The sequence below is a fragment of the Biomphalaria glabrata genome, chromosome 5 (genome assembly GCF_947242115.1).
Source record: "Biomphalaria glabrata chromosome 5, xgBioGlab47.1, whole genome shotgun sequence".
In the NCBI taxonomy this organism is placed as follows: Eukaryota; Metazoa; Mollusca; class Gastropoda; family Planorbidae; genus Biomphalaria; species Biomphalaria glabrata.
Window position 1 is genome coordinate 16029587 of NC_074715.1, and position 26972 is coordinate 16056558.

At 37.7% G+C, this 26972-nt stretch overlaps 2 protein-coding genes across 3 annotated transcripts in view; one reads left to right on the forward strand and one right to left on the reverse strand.

Annotated features, from left to right (window-relative positions):
• LOC106064348 (multiple epidermal growth factor-like domains protein 10) overlaps window positions 1–26972 on the reverse strand; it is a 107303-nt gene that overhangs the window by 62945 nt on the left and 17386 nt on the right. The window lies entirely within an intron of this gene.
• Window positions 4162–5442, forward strand: LOC129926228 (ice-structuring glycoprotein-like). The gene has a single exon (XM_056028797.1). It carries the CDS (start codon window positions 4162–4164, stop codon window positions 5440–5442), a length of 1281 nt encoding a protein of 426 aa, XP_055884772.1.

Sequence of the window (26972 nt, forward strand, 5' to 3'; positions counted from 1 at the left end):
TAGACTAGTGAAAGCAGTAACTTGGTGTAATGATCTCTTATTTAATAAATAAAAGACTCTTCAAGCAGAAGAGATTCTGAGAGAGATTAAAGTCGAGGCTGTATAGCTGTAAGAATCGAATGAAGCTTAATAACTCGTGAGGTCGAAGACGTCGAAGACTATGACATTAGCTGACCATTGGTCATTGTGCTAGCACTAGAATGATGTAAATTCTTTTTAAAGTAAACCAAGGGGACTTGGAGAGCATCTTATAAGTTGTATACTACATTGTACAACAGTTCAGGAGTTGAACCTCTTTCAGCCTCGGTTGGTAAAGGGGCATACGAGATTCCGAAACTCGAATTACAGATTAATCCAATACTTTTTTTATAAAGATGTTTCGAGAATTCGGAATTCCCCTAGGCCAAGATGTGTCCCCCACGTCGTAATCTGAGCATCTCTGTTGTACAAGATAATCTATTGGGATGTAAAAAAAAAATGTGCAAAATTTTCATAGTTTCTAGGTGTGTAGTGTTTTTTTTTAATTAAATAATCTCACTCCGTCTGTCTTTCTGGTAAAAATTCTGAGCACGTTATTTTTCCCACTTCCCATTCTCGGATCAAGAGGAAATTTTCCACAATATGGTTGTTCACTAAAAATTAAATCTAGGAGACTCTTTTAGATTTTAAAATCTTCTATATTTATAAGTACCTGAACAGCTCAGTGGCTAACACGTCGGCCTTCTGTCATGGAAGCTTTTTTTTTTTTTTTTTTTGTTAATTTTTATATTCTATTTGTTAGTTTCTGTTAGTCCAACCTTTCCATCGCATGCAATCGCTAAAAAAAAAAGCATGAAACAGTCGAAACTTTTGAAGAAATACGAAAATCAAACGGTCTGTCAGAAAGAGAGAAAAAATATTTCCGTCATTTGGTTCAGGCCATTGAGAACAAGCCTAAAAATAACTGGACCTGGCGGATATAATTGGAATTGGGTTTTCCCGTTTGACAAACGAAAGTAGTAAATTCCGGGGAAAAAAAAAAAAGATTTAATTACGTAATGGAGGAGGAAGATACGAAAAAGGAATGGATTTTTCAAAAGGGAGGGAGTGGGGGTTGGAAAGTAGATTTACGGCCCTAAATTGAGGTATTAATGTTTAGCGTTCGATGTGCAGCTGTAGCTAAGATTTCGTTTATTGAACCACAACTTTTTATGAAGGGCGTGGTGGTCGAGGGATGACGTTCTAGGCTTCAAAACTGAGCACAAGTTTGAATCCCAGGTTCAATGTATAGTTGGTGTTGTCCATTTCGTTGACATTACGTTTGTCCAAGAAGCACGTGAGGTTTTAGGGTCTTAAAAAAGAAGTACTAATAGACATGTTAATCTTTGACCAACTGAGACGTAGCTGACATCTTTTCCATTGAAATAGTTGGACTCGCGGTCTTCCGTTTTGTTTTTTATTCTCTAAATCTAATCTCTCTTTCTCTTCTCTTATTTCTCTTCTCCTTTCGCTCACTCTTAACATACTTTCTGTTTTCTTTCTCTCCTTATCTATTTCTTTTATCATGTACAATCTCTTTCTCTCTCTTTCTCTCTCTCTTTCTCTTCACCTGCTCTTTTCTGTTCTTTTTTTCCTTATCTTCCTCTTTTATTATCTCTATTTTTTACAATTCCTCTATTCAAGTTAGAAGTTCATTTAAGCTTCAGGAACCTGGACCCTGCTTGGAATTCAAAAAACGTTTCTTACAACTTCCCTAGAAATTTAACATTTTGATGTGCATCACTGAAAATAGAATGACAAGCTCATTGGACGCATGGGGAAACTCTAGTTTGATCTAATAATTTTTCATAGTAAATTTCAAATGTAAATTTGGCTTGAATAGTACACTTAGTCTGACTTAGATCTAGAGCCAACATAGGTTTTGAAAGGATTATCGCTTTTGGGAATTTCCGAATGTAAGGCATTATATAAATTATATTGATTCAAGCATGGATTCAAGACTTTAATAAATTAATGTTCAGGAAAATTGTGCGCATCGTCTTCTAAGTCTAGAGTTAAAGGCCTAGATCTATATCCTTGGAATTATTCAATAAAAAAAGCAGTTGTTTATTAATTTAAAGCTGCTTAAAGTTTATTGATAGATTATCTAAACTAGATCTAGACTAGATCTTACTGCGTGTAATAAAGGTACCAATGACCAATAAATAATTCGACCAAGAAGTTGACTGTGTCCATATCATGCAGTCAAAACCCAATTTGAGCTTAAACATAATGTGGTGACCTGAATTCCAAACACGCTGTACTGACCTGAAGCTTAAAGATTAATGTGGTGACCGGAAGTTCGAAAATGCTGTAATGTCCGAAGCTTAAACATAATGTGGTTAACGTCCAAACCTATTGTGATGACCAGAGGATCCAACACACTGTGGTACGTCCGGTCAAACAGCATCTCATACAGGCTGAAACTGAAGCTAAGCTCGCATTCCTTTATTCGTTAGAAGTATATTCTATGAAGCAATTATGCAGCGACGACATCTTTGTATTCACAATGCGTACTCCGTATACTTATAAGATTAGAGAACACGCAAAGCGCTTGATGAGTGATGTCTGCAAAGTATAGATGTCCTTACTTTTTCATTTCCATTCGATTGCGCAGTCAGGGAATCGTCCGATTTAGTCTTTTTTTTTTGGTTGGTGTGAGTTAATGTCATGTGTGTGTGTGTGTGTGAGTTAATATCAAGTGTGTGTTTGTGATGGGGGATGGGGTAGAGGGGGGAGAAGACGAGATTTTTTTTTGTTGAAAGAGCAAAATTCAGAGTTTGAGTAGAAATGCTTGAAAGCCACGTGTACAATGTCATCTCTGGGCGAGTTGAAAACGATTGAATATTCTAGTAGGACACTGGTATACCGAGAGTTAATTGAATTCAATCATACGAGTGTTATACACATCGCCCAAGTGAAGCCATTTCAGAAGTTTGGGTGGAGACAGAGAGAGAGAGGGAGAAGAGAGAGAGAGAGAGAGAGAGAGAGAGAGAGAGAGAGAACGAACTTGAAATGGAGGAGTGGGGTTAAGTCATAGAAAAGTTTGTGGGAAAGATCGGTTCATTCAATCCGATAACCTGTATAAACATTGAAAAGAAACCTATAGAGGCCCCCCCCCCCCCCCCAGTGTCCTTCTCTTTTTTTTTCTTTTTTTTAAATTTCACTTTCATTTTCTCGTTCCTTTCTTTTCTATTTTCCATCTTCTTGTCTTTTCTTTTCTTTTCTCTTTACTCTTATCTCTTTTTATCTTTTTTTCCTTTCTTTCTGTTCATTCTTTATCTCCATATTAAACGCTCTATTTACTGTTCTACCATGTAGTATTCTCCTAAAGTACATCTTTTTCTCTTTTCTCTTACCACCATTTGAAATAGTCGGACAGTATGACATTGTATGCAAATATTGAAAACCACTTTTAGAAACAAATTTTGTAATTAAGCAAATTTGTATACCAATATGGAAAAAGAACGGAAATATAGAAATCATATCAGACAAAACCGAAATTTTAATAAGGGTTTTAAAATTATTTTAATTAACTTTGAAGATCGAATGGAAAAGAAAAATATTTTGATCAACTAATTTTTACCACTACTTCCATACATTAAAGACTGTCCAGTCAACATTTCAATGTGAACTACAAACTCAAGACTGTTTATACAAACTCATTAATTCACGAATTAATTATTGAAACACAAATATCGGCCGCAAGGGAGATAACTTCAACTTAAATACACAGCAGCCATCTTCTTTTTTTGTGTGTGTCAATACTTCCCACAATCCCCTGGCATCACTTCACCCACTTCCAGTTTGGTCACGTGACAAGGGACTGTGTATTAAAACAAAATGAGAGGCATATATAGACATGAATGAAGGATACATTGATTGAAAGAAGAGGAGTTGGATTGGGAAAAAAATTGTGTTAGCAGAGCAATTGATGTCTGTCATTCTGTTGTATCTAGAACGTTAAAGTGAACAAATTGTTTTGACAAGCAGCCTAAACATGGCGTACTGGAGAGATTAAAATATTTAGATGTCCATTCTGAAAGGGAAGAAACTTCATATAGCGAAGGCTTATGAGTTAGACATGTGACATTCTGCAGAGTTATCTTTTCGTGTGGTCTGGCATTTTTGTTTTGTGGGTGTATGACGATTAGGTTTGTTAGATTAGCTGCATTTAGTGTAGCTGTGTTTGTTGCATTTAGTGTAGCTGTGTTTGCTGCATCATCAACTGTAGTTGTGTTTGCTGCACCATCTAGTGTAGCTGTGTTTGCTGCATTTAGTGTAGTTGTGTTTGCTGCATTTAGTGTAGCTGTGTTTGCTGCATCATCTAGTGTAGCTGTGTTTGCTGCATTTATTGTAGCTGTGTTTGCTGCATTTAGTGTAGCTGTGTTTGCTGCATGGTCTAGTGTAGCTGTGTTTGCTGCATCATCTAGTGTAGCTGTGTTTGCTGCATTTAGTGTAGCTGTGTTTGCTGCATTTAGTGTAGCTGTGTTTGCTGCATCATCTAGTGTAGCTGTGTTTGCTGCATTTAGTGTAGCTGTGTTTGCTGCATTTCGTGTAGCTGTGTTTGCTTCATTTAATGTAGCTGTGTTTGCTGCATCATCTAGTGTAGTTGTGTTTGCTGCATTTAGTGTAGCTGTGTTTGCTGCATTTAGTGTAGCTGTGTTTGCTGCATGGTCTAGTGTAGCTGTGTTTGCTGCATTTAGTGTAGCTGTGTTTGCTGCATTTAGTGTAGCTGTGTTTGCTGCATCATCTAGTGTAGCTGTGTTTGCTGTATCATCTAGTGTAGCTGTGTTTGCTGCATCATCTAGTGTAGCTGTGTTTGCTGCATTTAGTGTAGCTGTGTTTGCTGCATCATCTAGTGTAGCTGTGTTTGCTGCATTTAGTGTAGCTGTGTTTGCTGCATTTCGTGTAGCTGTGTTTGCTTCATTTAATGTAGCTGTGTTTGCTGCATCATCTAGTGTAGTTGTGTTTGCTGCATTTAGTGTAGCTGTGTTTGCTGCATTTAGTGTAGCTGTGTTTGCTGCATGGTCTAGTGTAGCTGTGTTTGCTGCATTTAGTGTAGCTGTGTTTGCTGCATTTAGTGTAGCTGTGTTTGCTGCATTTAGTGTAGCTGTGTTTGCTGCATCATCTAGTGTAGCTGTGTTTGCTGTATCATCTAGTGTAGCTGTGTTTGCTGCATCATCTAGTGTAGCTGTGTTTGCTGCATCATCTAGTGTAGCTGTGTTTGCTGCATCATCTAGTGTAGCTGTGTTTGCTGCATCATCTAGTGTAGCTGTGTTTGCTGCATCATCTAGTGTAGCTGTGTTTGCTGCATCATCTAGTGTAGTTGTGTTTGCTGCATCATCTAGTGTAGCTGTGTTTGCTGCATCATCTAGTGTAGCTGTGTTTGCTGTTTCTGTTGTAGTGTCTGATTGTTCTTGACGGTCGTTGACTTATAGCACCAAACTGCTGGTAGTCAACTAAACCAGCTGCAGGCGTATTATATTTTAACTTACAGAACTTGAAGTTAATTGAATAACTTCTTTGTGAACAAAGCTAAATCAAATTTGATTACAATATGGACATACTGAACTTGAGTAGCCATGAAATAAATATATATTTTAAATATTTAACTCATAACAAATACAGGTCTGTACGCTCTGGCATACTGAATTCTTCATGCGTATTAACACAGCTTACGACAGTGTCACTTAACTTGCATCATTCTCCATAACTAACAATGAATGCTCCCTTTCTTCATCATCCTTTCGGAAACACACATACACTCCATAACTAACAATGAATGCTCCCTTTCTTCGTCATCCTTTCGGAAACACACACATGCACTCCATAACACTGATAGTTGTAAGATCTACAATATCAATGTCACAGCATCTTTCGTTGTATATGTGTTTTCCAATGTACACAGTCACACACACAATTCATTTACACGTTGATAAGCGCAATGACACACACGCGCACACCCACACGAAATAAGCACACACACACGCCTAATATTTGTACAGAGAACTTCTAAGAGTTGTCTAACTTCTCTTGTCAAGTGTAGATGTTGGGGGGAGACCACTCTCCTAGGAAAACAACAAAAAACATTTTTTTCTCCCGAACTCTACTGAACCACTAATTTCTCATTCCCCCAGCTCCCTCACCTCCCCCCCCCTTTCCAAGACCTGTACCTTCCACGTGCGCACCATTTTTATTTTGTATTCTATTTGTTGGACTGTATGCAGGAGTCTTAATTTATAGGGGCTCTGAAATCAATAGCAAAGAGAAGACTATCCTGATTGATGAGGAAAAAAAAAAGGAGCAGAGTTATCTCACTCAGAAAGAAACTCTTCAAACCGAATGATTCTGACCAAAAAGTTCACTAGAAAATATAAACTTTACTTCTAGCATTCCGAAGAATACTTTTATTAAGTGGAAAGGAGCTTCCAATACTTGAAATATTTTAGTGTTTTTTGTTTTTTTAAATAAGGTTACTACTCAAATTGAATCCACTTAACAAGCAAAGAAGGGCGATTAATACATTTAAGAAAGATTAGTACAAAAAGAACAAACAAAACATCTGAACAATAGCTACAATTTTATCGTCGATGTGAATGAATCTAATTTATTCTTGAAATAAAATCTCACACAACACCAGTTCCAAACAGAAATCTATTATAAAAAATCTTCGACTGCTCTTCAATAATGGCCTCCTGGAAAGTCACCCATTCGTGTCTGTATGATGTGTGTGTATTGTGTGAAATGGTTTGTGTGTGTGATGCATGTGTGTGATGAGTAGGCCTAATATTGATAATGTTGGTAATGTTGGTGTTATGTAGCCTAGTGTGTGTATGTGTGTTTATATGGTGACGGTGGGAAGGGCCGGCCCTACAGATTACGGGGTCCTATTCGAAACGGATTGCGAGGGTTTAGTCTGGGTAGGGATAAAGATAATAAGTGTAAATTAATATTTTTTGTTGGAAAATAAATTCGTCTTTGCATTTTATTCCTACTTTACTAAGTACAAAATCACTGTAAATTAACTTTACGAGCCATCTAGGATAGAAGGTAGTTTTCCAACACAAAAAGAAGATAAACATTCAGATCTGACTTTTATATTTACTATCGACCAGCAAAATATCGCTTTTGATTTTTTTTAAAAAGATCGAGATAGATTTAGATGTATATTTATATGCCAGTGACATTAAGTACTAGAACTTACGGTTTGGGTTCAAATTCGCCCAATTATTTTTTATTAAATGAAAGCTGACAACGCCTTTTTTTTTTAATCGCGAGTAGGATTGGCGTTTCCCGTATTGAATGACAACCCAAAATGACAATATTGTCTATTTTTCAGGACATTTTTATGAATTTTTGAGGATATTTTAATAATTTCAGGAGATTTCCAGGAGCTCCTGTAAAATCAGGAGGACGCAGGAGCCCTGTTATAAGTTTAAATGGTTTAATTTAATAATTTACAGCTAGAATTAGCGCAGGACCTATGAAAGTGCTAGGCCCATTGCAGCCGCATAGGTTGCAGTGCCCTAAATCCGGCCCTGACGATGGGAAGAGGTTTGCATTGGTTGTGAATAATACAACATAGGTCGTCACTTGGTCTTAGATAAGACAGAGGACTCCTGAACGCAAGAGTGAAAGGTGGTGCTCTTAAGTGAGTTCGATTTTGTTCAAGAATATTGTTACTCAAGTTGACTGCTTTATTTCATTTTATCACAAGTTCATTTTGTCTATCTCATTAATCAAAGTTATATCTAGTATTGCTCACAAGGAATTCATTCAAGTTATTTCATGTTTGATTAAGATATATTACGCCTACAACAGTTTAGTTGAAACTACCAGCACTTTAGTTCTAGAAGTTGACATTCGGTAACAAAAGTTCACGATGTTGATAAAGTTCAAGATGTTGATAAAGTTTAAAATGTTGATAATGTTGATAATGTTGGTAATTCTGATAATGCTGGTAATTCTGATAATGCTGGTAATTCTGATAATGTTGGTAATGTAATGTTGGCGATGTTGTGTTGGTGCTTGAATAATCAAACAATGGATCGAAGGGGAAACTATACAACATTTAAACATCACAATCTCAACCATAATCTATGCAGTCGCATCATATGATCTACATAATGCCATCGTTACATTTGATAATGTTGGTAACGCTGATAATATTGATAATGCTGATTATGCTGGTAATGTTAGCAATGTTGGCGATTTTGATATTGTTGATAATGCTGATGAAGTTGGATGATGATAATGTTGGCAATGTTGATAATTCTGATAAAGCTGATGATGTTGGTAATGTTGACGATGTTGATAAGGATAATGTTGATAAAGTTGGTAATTTTGATAATGTGTTAACCTAGACCATGAACGTAGAACTAATCTTAAAACATATTCAAAATTTGTTAATGCCATTAATGTCACAAACCAGAGACTGTGTGTGTTTGAGTGTGCATGCTTATGAGAACAGAACTAATTCATTGGTTGAAACCTGATCTACGCCTCTGAGCAGCTCCACCTAAGAAAATATTGAATATGGAAATAAGTTGAGCATGAATTCCCCCCTTGCCCCCGCTCATGCCACAAGTACCAGCCAGCCATTCAAAAGATGGACAATGTGACGTCACGAAGTGGTCAAGTGACATCTGATCACGTCCTTCTTTTTGTCCTCTCAACATTTTCAAGACTGGCGTTTAATGAAAGCGTGAGCGGGAGTGGTTCTGTGTGGGTGTAGGTGTGAGTTTTAGAATGCATCTAAGTGTGTGTGTGTGCGTGTGTGCATGACGTATGGGTGTGTTTATGTATTTTTGTAGAAGTATCGATGCGTGTATGTGGTTTCACGGTGAACGTCTTTTCAATGTTTCGTTCTCAAAATCAAATGGTTTCATACAAATGACATTAAAATAAATTTCTCAACTAAAACTTAATGTAAAAATAAAAAATAAAAAAAAAAGTTCACGAAAGATACTACAATTTTAGCTGAGACTAAAGTTCCCGTTATTGGTGTACTAATGATCAGATTTTAAAAACTTTTCTGCCAGAAGGGTGAGGTAGGGTGGCCTAGCAGATGTAGTAGTCAACGTGATCATTTTTTTTTTGAATGTTTTTTTTTTTAGAATGTCAGTTGGTCGGTTGGTAAAGTCAGTTGGTCGGTTGGTAAAGTCAGTTGGTCGGTTGGTAAAGTCAGTTGGTCGGTTGGTAAAGTCAGCTGGTTGGTTGGTAAAGTCAGTTGGTCGGTTGGTAAAGTCAGTTGGTCGGTTGGTAAAGTCAGCTGGTTGGTTGGTAAAGTCAGCTGGTCGGTTGGTAAAGTCAGTTGGTCGGTTGGTAAAGTCAGTTGGTCGGTTGGTAAAGTCAGTTGGTCGGTTGGTAAAGTCAGTTGGTCGGTTGGTAAAGTCAGTTGGTCGGTTGGTAAAGTCAGTTGGTTGGTTGGTAAAGTCAGTTGGTCGGTTGGTAAAGTCAGTTGGTCGGTTGGTAAAGTCAGCTGGTTGGTTGGTAAAGTCAGCTGGTCGGTTGGTAAAGTCAGTTGGTCGGTTGGTAAAGACAGTTGGTCGGTTGGTAAAGTCAGCTGGTCGGTTGGTAAAGACAGTTGGTCGGTTGGTAAAGTCAGCTGGTCGGTTGGTAAAGTCAATTGGTCGGTTGGTAAAGACACCTTTATTGACGTTAGGTCACAGAAACAGATAAGCTTTACACCATCTGCCCCGATTGGAAAGAAAGAGTTACCTGTGACTTACCTTTGATACTAATGTTTCAAGTGTAACATCGACACCTGAAAAAGGGAAGGGGTATTGTCCCCCGAAAACAAAACCGAGATATAAGTATACATTACGAAAATCCAGAAATTTGTTTGTTATTGGCCTATGTCGTAATCGCGCAGGCGCTGACGTGCCAAGCATAATGTCAAGTCTTGTCAGAAGCTGTTTATCTAGATCTCTATCACAAAGTTGCGAAACTTATCCATCAGCTAGTTTAGACACAAGGTCATAAAGAGATTAATGCATTTCTTGAGTACAAATACCACAGACATTTCTCGAGTCTATCAACTGACTTCTCTCCTGTGGCAGACTAGAAAGTAGATATCAGTCGGATCTATTTACCTTTAATTGATAAACAACCACAACAACAAATCTGTAATAATCATCAACATTGCTCTAGCATTATATGATAAGATAAACAATAAACAGCTGACATTGTAAAGGATCAAAATAAGAGAATCTACATATAGAGATGAAACAACTTGAATTACATAGAACACAACGTGATAGAGCAAAAGGGAGACAAGTGTACTTTCTTTTGTTCTCTTTCTGTGTTCTCTTTCTCTCTCACTCTTTTCTCCCTTTGTTATTTTTTCTCTCTTTCTCTCTTTTGTTCATCTTTCGCTGTTTAGAATTACTTTCTTTTCTGTCTCTTTTTACAAATTTCTCAATTTCTTCTCTCTCTCTCTCTCTCTCTTCATTTGTTTTCAAATTACATTTCTCTCTCTCTCTCTCTTTCACTTTCGCGCACTCTCCTTAGCCACAACATTAACAATTTCTCTCTCTCTCTCTCTCTCTCTATCTCTAGTTCTCTCTTTGACGCTCTCTCACTCTCGTTGTTCTCTCTCTCTGTCTCTCCCAGCGCGTGTAATGGACACGGCGCGTGCATCCAAGCTGACATGATCTCATTAAATCTTAAACTAGACTTAGCAAGCTACCGTGACACAGCATTCAATCATGTCCCTGTTTTCTCCTCGCGTCTTTAATTAGGGCAATAGCTTTATTGAGTAACTGAATCACTTAATCAATGATTAATCCAGATTGTTTAAACTTGAATAACAGCTTGGGTTTTTTTCCCCCTGGTTCTCCTCTTTCTACCTTGGATTTTTAGTTAATTTAGTAAGTCACAAGTCATGGGTGGTGACCGACAGTTATGTCTAGAAGACATTTCTGTTGGTGACGTCATGAAGTCATTGAGTAAGTCATGTTACACAATCATATCTTGAAGTCATGTCTCAAAGTCATGCCGTGAACACACGTGTGAAGGTCCCAACGTCTTGTCTTAAAGCCATGCTTGTAAATCATGTTTGTAAATCATGTTTGTAAATAATGGTTGTAAATCATGTTTGTAAATCATGTTTGTAAATCATGCTTGCAAATCATGTTTGTAAATCATGCTTGTAAATCATGTTTGTAAATCATGCTTGTAAATCATGTTTTCAAATCATGTTTGTAAATCATGTTTGTAAATCATGTTTGTAAATCATGTTTGTAAATCATGCTTGTAAATCATGCTTGTAAATCATGTTTATAAATCATGTTTGTAAATCATGCTTGTAAATCATGTTTTCAAATCATGTTTGTAAATCATGTCCATTAGTCATATATCTAATACATGCCTTAAAGAAAATTGAATTTCCCTTAAAAAAAACATAAAACGCCTAAGATGTAATTTTTTTTTCTGAAGTAAATCTTCAATCTATAAAATAAGAAAAGATAAACTTTTGATGTTTTTTTATTCGTAGTCACGTGTGTCAAAAACCTATCTAAAAGTTATATCTTGAAGTCATGTGAGTAAAACATGTTGTCACAAAACCTATCTAAAAGTTATATCTTGAAGTCATGTGAGTAAAACATGTTGTCACAAAACCTATCTAAAAGTTATATCTTGAAGTCATGTGAGTAAAAAATGTCTCGAAATCCTGTCTCAAAATCATATCTCGAAGTCAATAAGATCAATAACTTATGAGTTATGACAAGTTCATAATACAACAGTCAGGGGCGGATTAGATGGATGTCTATTTCATCCGGCCCATAAATTTGAATTTTAATGATGGACATCCAATTCTAGGTCAACCTGTCCTCAAAATCACAATTTTAAGTTTGATAATGTATCGATAGCTGTACACATGCATACAATGACTATAAATACGTCGCTCAGTATTGTAAGTGAATACTATAAAACCTTTAACGATTTAATACGTGGCTTAGTGACATCCATGCGGCCCTTATCTTATAAAAATACAGCCTGAGTTTAAAAAAAAGAATATGCTACACTGTGGTCCGCCGGCCCGTTTGGGTGCCGGCCCACCAGGCATATGCCCGAAGGCCCATAAAACCAGCCCGCCCCTGATTACAGCCCATGTGATTTCATTAGCTCATTAGCCTTAGCTTTAGCTGAGGCAAACGCCCAAGTCCTTCAAGGTCAAACTCTGTTCCCACCTCTAAGTTACGTCTATTTATAGAAGTCTCTTTCCTAAAGGAGTAGTAACTAAGACTAAAACAAAGATTAAGACTAAGGCTAAGACTGTTTTATTGATTCTTATGGAAATTTGTTATGATCACAAGGACTCTTTTCTCACATACAGACAACACAACAGAAACATACACATAAATAGAACAGACACAACATAAAGAGTTCCTTCAGCGACTACACACAGGCATCTTGGTCCTTTTCATGTTTCTTGATCGAAGGGTGGCGTTGATAGAGTCTGACCGAGTAAGGTAGGAATGAGTTTTAGTACCGCTCTGTTCTTGTTTTGATTGACAGCAGTCGCCCACTTCGCGACAACTTGACGTAGTTATGATGAAGCGGGTGGCTGTTGTCTTCCAAGATTTCGCGATTTTTCTTAGACATTTCTGTTCCTTTAAATATGGTCATGTTGTGTGTGTGATTTTTTATGCACTTTTTATAATGTTTTCTAAGCGGCGCAATAGTTCAGATGAATCGTTTCCTTGCCAACAAGTTATTCCGTATGTTAGCAGATTTTGTATAGTCGCGCCGTAAACATTATCTAGGATCTTCTTATTTAATTTATTGAGTTTATATAGGAAAAAAATAGTCGCCGGGCTGTTTTCTTTGTCAAGAGTTCCAAGGTGGTCTCCCCAGGTGGGCTTGTTATCAATGATGACGCCTAGATATTTATATGACTTCACTTGTTATATCGATGTGGTCTTTACTTGGAGTTCCTGTATCATTTGTTTTTTCTTTCTGAAATCTGTTCACAATTCACGAAATCGGGCGCCTCAAGACTCCATAAGAAGTAATTGGAGGTCCAAGGCGAAGTGACGTTGGAGGCCCCCCAAATAAAATAGACAAATAAAAAATAACACACGAAAGAATACCATACGTAGTTTATTAAAAACCTAGACCTACCTGATCTCTAACTAAACAAAGAAATGAAACAAAGTAATCACTATTTTCGAAGCGTTCTGTAAGCTTCTTAAACATTTTGTGTCAAAAATCTTTTGAAAAAACAACAACAACAACAACAACAACAACAACACACTTTTCGTGTATTGATAGCAGAAAAGTCTGGAAGAGATTGTGAATAATCCATAGTCAGGACGACATCTGTCACAGTCCGGCTGACCTCTCCAATAGCTTGTGATCAGTTTCAACTTGTACAAACGTCTTTCAATCGATGCAACAGTGATCGATGTTGTCAATACTACAGAATGGGCTACACTGACAATGGGCTACACTGACATGTGACATATATAAGACAGGAATAAAAAAAAACCAATTATTCAATTAATTGTTGACAATTAATTCTTTTGTTAGATATAGAATAAGGGAAATAACGAGTACATTATTGAGAGATATAGGTGTAAGTGTGGAGTCCTTTTCCTTGGCCACACCTACATCACGCACTCTTTTGTGCTGAAGAGAGAGGAGCCCCCACTTTGGGAGTACTGTGACTCTCGCCTCACCGTGGAACATATCCTCATTGACTGCCCCAGATACCAGGATGTCAGGGAGAAATTTTTTAGAGCACACACCTTAAAAACACTATTCGACAATGTCGACCCTGGGAAGGTACTGGGCTTTGTCCGGGAGGTGGGGTCTGATTTTTGAACTGTGAACATATAATATTTACATAAGATTTTTACCAAATTATTAAATTTTTACTACCTTTACTATTTTAACTGTGAATAGACCTTGTTTTTAATGATTTAACTGTATAGAATTTAGCCCTTGTTATGTAAAGGGAGAGTGATCCTTAAAGGATTACGGGCACGATATGGCCTAAATTGTGCCGATGTGCCTAAACTCAAAACTCAAACTCAGTCCTTTTCCTTAGATAAGCTTTCAAAAAACGATTTTTTTTTCCTATTTTGCTTGTTGGACTATTAAAACGTCTAACAATAAATCTATTTCAAACTTTCTTAGCAACTAAGTAAAGAGCTGCTTGTAAATAAATGATGTAAACCATTATTATTACAAACAATCTACAAATATAAACTTTAAATCATAATCACTTTATGTGCCTGGCGGGATACATCGCATTGTAAATTGCGTGTAATAGGTTATAATTAACAGCTATTAAGTAACGCAAGAGGGGTACAACTAAAATTCCTGGTCCACTATTGCCCACGCTCCACGGCCAACACATCAATTGGAAGAAATGAAAGCTGCAGATGAAAATCCCCCTGCTCCATCCCCCCGGTTTCACATTTTCTTTTTTTTTTTTTGGACCGCATCAACAGCGCCCCCCCCCCCCCCGTTCAATCTTTCTCAATCACCTTTCCTTCTCTCCCCCCCCCCCCCATTCCCTCGTCCCCTCCTTAAGCAAGCCAATGAGACGATGTCTGAGGCATGGAGATTAGGTGCCGATGTTGTCGCCCAGGACAAGCTAAATTCGGCAAAGGGACAGAAGATAAACTGCGATGGAGTCACCCGATAACAGTTGACCTGTCCACTTCTCCACCGCCTCAGCTCCGCTTCCATTCTCATTTCCACTTCTATTCCCTACCCCTGGTCGCCCTTGAAACTCGACCAACTGTATATACATATATTACACAAGAACAGGGTGGAGGCGAGTAATTGGGATTCAGACAGTGGCGCGCTGGAGAAGGTGTGCATGGAGCAAGTAATAATGACAGTGAAGTTTCACGCAGCAGACAATGTGTCTTAATTTAACCCTAAGCTTAGTTTATGTCCCTTGTTTCCCTTCTGCCTGTGTTTGTAACTGATGAAGGCCCAAACGTCTTTTGTTCTAACTTTGGTCTAGCAGGTCTTCTTACAATTGTCTTTTGTTCTAACTCTGGTCCAGCAGGTCTTTCTACATTTGTCTTTTGTTCTAACTCTGGTCTAGCAGGTCTTCTTACATTTGTCTTTTGTTTTAACTCTGGTCTAGCAGGTCTTCTTACATTTGTCTTTTGTTTTAACTCTGGTCTAGCAGGTCTTCTTACATTTGTCTTTTGTTCTAACTCTGGTCTAGCAGGTCTTCTTACATTTGTCTTTTGTTTTAACTCTGGTCTAGCAGGTCTTCTTACATTTGTCTTTTGTTTTAACTCTGGTCTAGCAGGTCTTTCTACATTTGTCTTTTGTTCTAACTCTGGTCTAGCAGGTCTTCTTACATTTGTCTTTTGTTTTAACTCTGGTCTAGCAGGTCTTCTTACATTTGTCTTTTGTTTTAACTCTGGTCTAGCAGGTCTTCTTACATTTGTCTTTTGTTCTAACTCTGGTCTACCAGGTCTTCTTACATTTGTCTTTTGTTCTAACTCTGGTCTAGCAGGTCTTCTTACATTTGTCTTTTGTTCTAACTCTGGTCTAGAAGGTCTTCTTACATTTGTCTCTGTAGAAATTTTCTATACAGACGTTCACACTGCACCATGTTATAATAGCAAGACACTTACCTACGTAATCTTTATGTTACCGGCAAAGTGCGTATTGCAGGCATTCTATAGAATTCGGGGCGTTTTTAGGCAAAGTAAGAATTAATTCTCCATTTCCTACTTTGCCTAGGCATTCTATAGAAAGACTAGATCTCCGTCATGCAAAGTAGGAAATGTCTTATTTAGAAAGATATTTAAACATTAAATATAAATGAGTGGGAAAAAACACAGATAAACAACGGGATTTTTAAATATAAAAATTACCTTTATAGGCCCATGTCTTAATTCCCTGTGTTCAGTGGCATAGTAAGGTACCCGTGGGCCTGGTTTAAGAATATATTGGTAGGTTTCCCTCCCCCAATAAGACGAATGTGAAGTGAGACAAAGCAATTGAATAATCTATATGTATCTGTACATTTACTAAAAGACATTCCAATATAAGTAGAGTAGCTTTTTATAAGTTATAATGTCTTTACGTTTGAAGCAGTTAGGACTCCAGACAAGTAATAGCGTCTTAAAAGGTAATGTTTGAACATATCTTAACATAACTAAACGACTTAAAGGTGTTTCGAATGAATAAAGGAATGTTTTAAGAGTTCTATTTCTCATTATACACATTTACATGAAGAAAACACTTTCTAGATGTAAAACTTTGGACACATTTATTTACTTTTTTTTTGTCTGGACTTCCTGTTTCTCGGTCAATGACAAGAATTACAAGTGAAGGTAGCCTGCTCTGGGTCAGAGAAGTTCTTTAATTAGTTTTGATCAATTGAAATGTTCCAAATGACCGCTATGGTGAACAAACTGATACAGAAAAAAATGAGAAATGAAAGAAGAATGCCGTGACAATGTTTGCAAAACTTGATGATAAAATATGTAGTTGTCAATTTAAAAAAAAAGTCAAAACTCAGCTGTCTATTATAAAAAAATAAACGGCCAAATCTCCAATAATCAATGACTTCTTTAAAGCTTCTCTGAAAAGTATTCTATGGCAATATCATCTGGGTCTAATGCGACTTGAATCTGGGCATAAATGGATCTCTAGTAGCTATTTCTTTGGGGGGTCAACACAAGCGTTACAAAGACACCCCTAAGAGCTCCATCAAGAAGTGTGAAATTGACATTAACGGCTTGGAAACCTTAGCTCTCGAGCGCTCCTCATGCAGTGAAGCTGTGAGTGTCGGAGCCTCAAGATACGAGGAAAAGAGACTGGCCATCATGAAAGAACGCAGAGCTAACAAAAGGCTGAGAAAAGAAGCAGGCCTATCTGTAGTAGACCCGTCTTACCCATGCCATGGCTGTGGCCGGCTTTTTAAAGAGAGAATTTCACGTTATAGCCATCTTCGAGTCCATACATATATCTATCTTAGTTTAATGTATGACATTACGTAAATAAAAAATGTATTTTTTTACTGAGAAAACATCAATAACAATTTTAATGATTTTAAAAAATACTTAAGTATAACTTTTATTTACATAAAAAGCACAGCTTCAGATTCCATTTCTTAGAATAGATATATATATATATATATATCGTTAATAAAAGAATTACTAGCTCGTTAGTCACTCGGGAATAAATCTAGTTTGATCGCTATAATTGTGTAAAGCATAAAAAGTAATAAATTTAAATTTGTCTAGAGAACTAGGAAATCTTTCTCCTGAACAAACTCTCCGCCTTTGGGTATTCCCGCAGGTAGACCCTCTAATTTATGTTCAGAAACATTGTGCGCATCGTCTTCAAAGTCTAGATCTAAAGACCTATCATTGGAATAGTGTAAAGTGTAGTTTTAGACATTCGCTTAACCAACGGGACTTTTTTATCGAGAGGTGGGGGTGGTAGTGGAGAAAGGGGCGAGTTTTAAATACTTTAAAACAAAATGTAACATAAGTTATAATAATAATAATAAGGCTTGTCTTCGAGTCCGAAGATTAGTGAGGAGTGAAGTATTTCCCGTGGCTGCGCAGCCCCAGCTGTGACCTAAATATTTTGCCACATAACATTAGTTATAAGAGCCAAATAATCGCTCTATGAGTTGTTTCAAGGAGGTATTGTCTTTAAAAAAAATCTTTATAATATTTTTCTTATTTTAATACTTAAATAATGCACTGAGGTCAGATATCATATCACGTAGGACCTGTTACTGACGTCAGATGTCATATCACGTAGGACCTGTTACTGACGTCAGATGTCATATCACGTAGGACCTGTTACTGACGTCAGATGCCATATCACGTAGGACCTGTTACTGACGTCAGATGCCATATCACGTAGGACCTGTTACTGACGTCAGATGTCATATCATGTAGGACCTGTTACTGACGTCAGATGTCATATCACGTAGGACCTGTTACCTTTATACCAGCCGTGGATCAGAACAAGTTTTTTTTTCTTTTTTTTTTTTACAAAGTTCCCACAACGAATCAATCACAGTTACCTCCCTTTCCCCTCCCCCTGTTTTCAATCGATACGCCATGACATGACTACAAGCGTGATCAATCACATCTGTGACGTCCAGGCATAAACAAATGTCAAATGGATGACATCTAATGTCAACACTATAAAAAATCTGTCCCTAGAAATCATCTTGTTTACAGACCTGATATTTCCCTCTTTTTTTTTTTTTCAAGTTTCCATGTTTGACGATGCTCGTATTAATTTGGTTTGACCTATGAACCAAGACTGGCAGCGCTCTTGTCAGGGTGTCACGTGGAAGTTGCCAGGAGAGCTCAAACAAGTTTTATTTCACAATCACTGACTAGCTAGTTAATGGACGACACCCGAAACTAAAAACACATTTAATTTTAACAAGATTACAAAGACAGTTTGTGTGGAAACACAAACTCAAAATCGGCCCCCGAAGTGGTCCACCCAGGCAGGCTTCAATATTTTCAGAAAGAACATCCAAATGAAATTATATCAAAGACAAATGAGAGATAAGAATGGAGAAAGAAGGTTGACAGATCTTGTGTAGTGCCCCAACGGTACAGCAGATCAAAGGATAGGTGCAAGTGAATGCAAAGTTAGACGTGAACCTGGCCTAACTAGTTCCCCTTTTTGTGGTCTATAGGGCAGATGATGTAAAGTTCATCTGTTTTTGTGGCCTACGGTTAACGAGGGTGTCATGTAGCCAGCACAACGACCAACCGCCTTTACTTTTCCCCAACTAATATCAGGTACCCATTGGAGCTGGGTGGACTCAGAGGCGCCTAAGGATTCCGAAGTTGAAAATCCCAGTCTTCATCAGGATTCGAACCCGGAGCCCCCGGTTCAGAAGCCAAGCGCTTTACCACTAAGCTACCGCGCCTCTCCTGGCCTAACTAAAGTCTTATAATTGATGTAATTGTTTTGAAAAGGCCCAATATTTTATTTGAATGCTAAAAAAAATACCCAGAAGGTGCGAAGTGTTCCCTTAGGCAAAATGTTTGGGAACAACTAGATTACTCTAGATCTAGCTATTGGAATTCGCTGATTTTGTTATTTCTTTATCTGGCTGTGCGAAGATGGTCAACTTATCACTAACAAAATGTCTTATCGCTGTCACTTTCCCTCCCATTTAAAAGACTATACAGAGACAGTGCCATATTTAGACTGAAAGGGTCATAAACTATGAGATATGGAGCCCTTTATAAGTCCGGATATTATATGTTGCTACTAAATATTAGGGGCACTAAGCTATATTTTGTGTTGCCTGTACGCAAATCTGTCCCTGTACACAGAGTTGAACATGATATCAAAAAATAAAATGCACCATCCATTGACTACTAGAAGTGCAAGATCTGTGACCCCTGTACAACTTAAGCTGATGATAGGCTGTATGAAGGCTGGAACAAATGACCGTCTAATTGTTAGCAGAGTTTTATATTTAAATATAGTTGCGTTCAAAAATGAATTGCAAACACATCTTCATTATATTCAGAAATTAAAATAAAAAATCTTTTTCAAACCTTGTTTATTGTATTAAACATGGGAACTAATCAAATTTCAAATGTAGGTAAACAATAAGTTATTCCCCTTGTTCCACAGCCATCATGTGTGGACAGGAAACTCACGACCGCTGGCTGTAAACAATGTAAACGATTTTTATTTAAAAATATACAGTAATTAAATAAGTTTTCTAGTTTTCTAGACCCATCAGGTCTAAAACATTAAAGACTAATTGTTGAAATTTAAAGATTTAGTATGGAGTATTGCATGTGTTTAAAAATCCCCCCCCTCCCAAACTTCCAAAGATTCCAGCTTCTGGTAAATCGAAATGTGACCGAGGGTGCCGTAAAAGAGAAAGGGTATTGACTTAGACTATTGACACACCTCACAGCGCATGTCCGGAATGATTCGTGTCGTCTGCTACAAGGAATGGTGGAGAATACGTCCTGCACTTTGAAATATGGTTGTTTGTCTAATCCAAAAGAATGAGTAAAAAAAAAAAAAGGGGGGGGGCGGTGGCCTAAATGTCCATTGAAGTCGGCTCTCTGTCACAGGATGTGGATGGAGTCTTCATTCACGCCCCTCCCCACCCTCCGCGCCCCTCATCGTGACATTAGCTCTGACACAGTGTCTAGCTGATTAAGTTTGTACAGAGCTCATGATATTAGCTGGTGAGTTGTGTCCACTCGACCTGTCAGATCTATCGATACTTGAGGAGAGGAGGCCAAACTGACCACGCGTTGCAGACAGTACTGACCAGATGCTACATAAATTGCGACAGTACTAGAAATGTCCGAATAGGTCATAAAATGAGGACAATACTGATCCCGTGGCATTTATTTATCTATATATTTTTATCTACCTTCATATGCTAATTGCACCTTCTACTAGATGTGACACTGAAACGACTAGATCTACATGCCAAAGACCCTGTACTTTCGCTATAGGACAACATACCCTACACACCTTTGGCGCCCATCTACGATCCGAGGGTCACAACTGGCAGTTTACAATGTGATAGTTGACAGGATCGTGACTGTTCTAAACCCTCTCTTTCAATCTTCTCTTTCAATCTTCTCTTTCAACCCTCTCTTTCAATCTTCTCTTTCAATCTTCTCTTTCAATCCTCTCTTTCAATCTTCTCTTTCTCAGACTAAGACTGCTTTATTTGCTCCTTATGGAAATTTGTTGTGATTACAAGGACTCTTTTCTCATATAAAAACAACACCACACCACAGAAACATACACATAAATAGAACAGACATAACATAATGAGTTCCTTTAATGACTACACACAGGCATCTTGGTCTTTTTCATGTTTCCTGATCGAAGGGTGGCGTTGATAAAGTCTGACCGAGTACGGTACGAACGAGTTATTGTACCGCTCTGTTCTTGTCTTGATTGAAAGTAGTCGCCCACTTTGCGAACACTTAACGTAGTTATGATGGAGCGGGTGGCTGTTGTCTTCCAAGATTTTTGCGCTTTTTCTTAGACATTTCTGTTCCTAAAAGTTCATTCAAATATGTTAATGTTGTGCATGTGACTTTGATGCCCTTTTTATAATGTTTTCTAAGCGGCGCAACTGTTTAGATGAAGCGTTGCCTTGCCAACAAGTTATTCCATATGTTAGCAGATTTTGTATAGTGGCGCCGTAAAAATTATTAAAGGATTCAAACTCCTCTTTCAACTTTCTCTTTCAACCTTCTCTTTCAACCTTCTCTTTCAACCTTCTCTTTCAACCTTCACTTTCAACATTCTCTTGTAACCTTCTCTTTCAACATTCTCTTTTAACCTTCTCTTTCAACCTTCTCTTTCAACATTCTCTTTCAACATTCCCTTTCAACCTTCTCTTTCAATCTTCTCTTTGAACCTTCTCTTTCAACCTTCTCTTTCAACTTTCTCTTTCAACCTTCTCTTTCAATCTTCTCTTTCAACCTTCTCTTTAAACATTCTCTTTTAACCTTCTCTTTCAATCTTCTCTTTCAACCTTCTCTTTCAATCTTTTCTTTCAATCTTCTCTTTCAATCTTCTCTTTCAACCTTCTCTTTCAATCTTCTTGTTCAACCTTCTCTTTCAACATTCTCTTTAAAAACCCCTCTTTCCTCTATATCCCTCCCCTTTTCAAGCTCTTAACGTGAATCAAAAACTGACAGAGATTTGAAACCTAATAGATATGTTTATTCAATGTCTATGTTGGCTACCCAAAACCAAATATTGACTTCATCATTCTTGTCTTCGATCTCAATGCATTGATCTACCAAATGTCTAGATATGTTGTACAGTTTTGTGGACTTTGAAAAGTACACAAGCCAGACTGTACTGGAGATAATTAGACACTGTTCAGTCTCATACAAAGATGTCAAAGAAATAGAACGCAATGCTTAAAGTATAGGTCAGGAGAAGAAACAAGAAGAACCAGAGGTCTTCGCCCAGTCACTGACCAACCTTTTTTTCTTTCTCTTTCCTCTAGAGAAATTGACCAATCACAAGGCTATTGAGTACTTTGCAGACGATTTATTCCGACTTGTCTGTTAAGTCAACATGGGGGCTTTGTGCTCAGGAGTGTGCGTGTGGCGGCCGGTAGAAACTTGTTCGGAGTCTGGCTGGATGATGTCATCAAGTTATTTCTTGAAAGGCGATGTTGTTTCTTGGTTTGGTCATATCGTCATTACACTTGGGATGGGGGGGGGGGGGAGACTGTGTGGTGGAGACAGAATACCTTGAAAGTATGTTGTATATTTGGTGTTTTGAAGAAAGGAAGAGTGGCTGACATCGGCTTCTTAGCAAACGATGGCTTATATATATACTGAAATATTTTGCTTTCATTGAAAGTTTTATTCAACGGTGAGTTTATAAAATTCTAAGAGAGGAACGGAAACGCCTCACCGACTCAAGTCAAACAGAGGCCAAACCTCAAATTTAAAGAAATGCCACAGACAGGCCTAATACAACTGAAGACAAATAGAGGCTTCAGAAAACTAGAGGATGGCCACAGACAGACTTCATACAGCTTAAGTCAAATAGAGGCTTCCGACAACTAAAGGAATGCCCCAAGCAGGCCTCATAGAGCTCAAGTCAAATAGAAACTTAAGAAAACTAGAGGATGGCCCCAGACAGGCCTGAACAGCTAAAGTCAAATAGAGGTAGGCTTCAGACAACTATAGAATGGCCACATACAACTAAAACAGGCCTAGTACAACTAAAGAGGCCTCAAAGAAGGAAAGGCAGACATCAGACAAAGACAGGCCTCAAACAGTCAGACGTTAGCTTACTAGAGGCAGCGCTTAGAAGATCAGATCTTTATACAACTAAAGATCAGACTTTATACAGCTAAAGATCAGACTTTATACAACTAAAGATCAGACTTTATACAACTAAAGTTCATTACAAAGACGGAGAAGCCACAAAAATTCTCTTTTTGATGTAAACAATTGTCTAATTGGTGACTTTCTAGATTTTGAGAAAGGTTTTTTTGAATCTTGAGATACACAATTCATTAGCCCACAGCTACTTGTTGTGTAGATTGATGACTATTGTCATGTTGATAATGTTGATAATGTTGATGATGCTGTTGGTGTGCATTGTGCGTGTATCTATTTTCTCATAGTTCATCAAACTAAGTTCACCATGAACTACATTCACCATTCATGATGTGGACTTTGTTAATAATATATCAATTAGGCATTTACAACGGAGCGCTCACAGAGAAAAATCTACAAACTTGAGCGCTTTATAATCAAAGTCGCTTTTGTTATGTTAATGGTACCCATGATTGTGCGATTGAACTGCTACTACTGCTCCTACCACCGCAGGTAAAAAAAAGTCCTCAAGTTTTTTAAAAAGAACTTTTTAGTTTGTAACGAAAAAAAAGCAACAACAAAACCTCGAATTTAATTAAACTATATAAGAACTGAACATTGGGCTTAATGTTTCTTTTTAGTTGACTCAAAGCTTGTAGCTTTTAGTTATCATTTGACTAATGTACTACAATACGATCGATTGACGGTATTCTTTAGCAACTCTTTACCACAAATAAGCTTTTCTATACCTTGTAATGTTGGCCTGGTGACAGTATTGTTTTAAGAGAACAACACGTTACTACATTTGTTCATTGTGTTTTAATCCACCGACGTAGCACAGTTTTCGTAGGATTCCTCTGACCTCATGAAGGTAGCTGCGAACTTTCCCGCCAAATATCCAATCTCTCTCTATATATAAACTATATATGTAATTCTCCTCTTCCCTCAAGAGTTTGGACGAGAAGAAGTAAAGGAAATACCACTCTCTCATTTCAGTGTTACGTAGCGTAGCATGGTGTGAATGAAAATGGTGCGAATTTGGCTATTGACTGGAAGTGGGATTATAAAGGTGGAAGCCGGAAGGGATGGATAGGAAGAGAGTTAGGAAATAGGATGTTTACGTCATTTGTGATCATATTAAAGTATTTTTTAGATTAACACTGCGGTCGCATAGATTGCAGTGGCCTAAGGCCGGCCCTGCAGAATAGCGGTGTATGCTACGCCGCCGGTCGACTAGTAGACTAAATTTCTGTTCTTTCCTCTGGTTTGACAACATCATAAACACACAATACATTCACGCACACACACACTCAATGTCTACATATACAATCGTTACATTTACACATAGACTCACACACACACACACTCAATGTCTACATATACAATCGTTAAATTTACACATAGACTCACACACACACACACACACTAAATGTCTACATATACAATCGTTAAATTTACACATAGACTCACACACACACACACTCAATGTCTACATATACAATCGTTAAATTTTCACATAGACATACACATACACACACTAATTTTAAGAGTCATTCTCCCACTTCCTCCCCTGGGCACTGACCTACAAATTAGTCCGAGCTGGGATTTACATGACCGTGAAACACATTTTTTTCTAAACCTTTTCCCACGCGCCCCTAATGTACTCGTGCCACCTCACGAGGCGCCCAGTGGTGTGGCTAGCACCACACGTCCACCCCGGAGACTATCTTCCCCTTACACCTAAAAAAAAAGTATCTAATTACCAAAGCTGTCCCCCCTTGTTGGGCACGTGCGAGTGGTCAGCGAGCTCACTAATTAATTCTTTCCAGCTGGTTTCTATTTAGCGAACATAAGGCACCTTGCCCCCTTCCCCCCATATATAGCCACAGCCCGAGGGTCGTATTCAGGACTTGGCTCATTTAGTTAAGTGTTTTTACACATCAGGCAGGCCAGTGCATGTTCTGGCCGCAAGCGGCGTATTTATTATATAGCATGTTTGTTTGATATCTGAGAGGCGCCCACGGATGTTGAAGTTCTTCCTGGGAATATGCTATTCAGGGCATAGAAAGTCAGGACTGTCATTGAAAGAAATTCTATCCAAGGCAAAAGACTTAAAGGAATGAAGAAAGACGGTCAACAGATCTTGTGTGGTGACCCAACGATTTAAGAGATAGGTGAAAGGTGAAATAGTAAACTAGAAGATATAACTTTGTTCACAACATTTTTATTTGTGTGTGTGTGTGTCTGTCTGTCTGTGTCTGTTATTATGTTATTTTCTTCTCCATATTTTTAGAAGGTAAATATTCACGTATTAAGAAATCAATAAAAAAAAGCCTGTGTACTCTTCTGTTTTGAAGTGTAACTAAATTTAGTAACTTTAAAATTAAAGAGAGTGTTTGTTTGTTAATGAGAGAGACAGACAGACAGACAGACAGACAGACAGATGCAGAAACAAAGATGAAAGTACTTCATGTTGCATTGAGGTAAAGAAAAATGTTTCTGAGAAAACAAAAAGACAGAATAGAGAGTCACTCAATTAGACGTTACATCCATCTACCAGCACTTTCTTAGTTCAAAATATATGGTAGCAGGAATTCGTACAAATGTTGCCTGAATCAGCCAAGATAACCAATGACTTAAGAGCTTTAGTCTATAATTATCATTCATGAGTAGATTAACACATAGATACTCGTATCACTTAATTATCTTACATTTTTCTTTATGGAACGTCTGTAATTTATAAGATATGGTCTTTAAAAAGTGACTTTATTAGTCCTTAACCTAAACACACATCAGTTCTCAAGAGGTCAAGAATGTCCATCAATCTTCAACTGAGCTGGCCAGGTGGTATCGACCAGCATTTTGATTAGTAATCCACAACGTGTTTATATAGGCAATTATCTTCTACTTCTTCTTGCATTGATATCATCCTAAGCTAACTGGTTACACTACCACGCAGTCTAAAGTCTACGTGTCTACATGTCTACATAAGTCTACATACAGTCTACATACAGTCTACATACAAGTCTACATACAGTCTACATACAGTCTACATACAGTCTAAAAACAGTCTACATACAGTCTACATACAGGCTACATACAGTGTCTACATACAGGCTACATACAATCTACATACAGGCTACATACAGTCTACATACAGTCTACATACAGGCTACATACAGTCTACATACAGTCTACATACAGGCTACATACAGTCTACATACAGTCTACATACAGGCTACATACAGTCCACATTCTACAGAGAGTCTACAGAGAATCTACAGTCCACAGAGAGTCTACAGTCTACATAAGTCTACATACAGGCTACATACAGTCTATAGTCTACAGAGAGTCTACAGAGAATCTACAGAGAGTCGACAGTCTACATTCATTTTCTATAAATACTTCATTTTCTTCAAATTAAAAAAAAAATTAAGCCAGAAAAATCTCTCCGTCTGGTCTTCATTCATCATTGAATTCAATAATCAAATTTCTTTTTCTTTGGTTCATTGAAATCAATAACACATCATCATGTCATTCCTCAGTATTGCGAGCTGATTTTCTACTCTGTACCAAGTTATATTTATAGAAAAAAAAAGGGGCCAATACTCAAGAGGCACAGTATACATGAAGAATCCGAAAGGGAGAGAATAATTGGATAGTCCAAAGAGCGCAGCCACTAAAAACCCTCCGCCCAGTGATTAACTCGTCAAATGCACATGGCAATATTCTGAATTTCAACGGCCTTCTTTTTTTACTTTAGCACATTCCATTCTGATGAGGCCGAAATAAAAGAGAAAATATAAAAACATAAATGAGTGGACGAATAAATCTTTTTAGATTGCGCGTAAAAAAAAAGTCTCTAAGGCCGAATACACAATAGTTGTCAAGGATGGATAAAAAAGGAACCAGCACACTATCCATCACAAGAAATCCGGGTTTTGTTTTGTTCTTTCAGGCTTGAGTTCTGGATTATGGACAAATTCATCGTTCGTTTCAATAAGGGACCTTACATATCGTTCCTTCAGCGCGCGCTCATTTGCATGTCCGTGTAACAAAGTTATGGATTGCCCGAATATCCCCAGCACCAGAAGAGTTGATTGGCATAGATAGTCTGAAGAGTTGAACCAT

Excerpts from the sequence above, each read along its gene's own strand:
- LOC129926228 (XM_056028797.1), top strand. The coding sequence starts at position 4,162 with ATGACGATTAGGTTTGTTAGATTAGCTGCATTTAGTGTAGCTGTGTTT.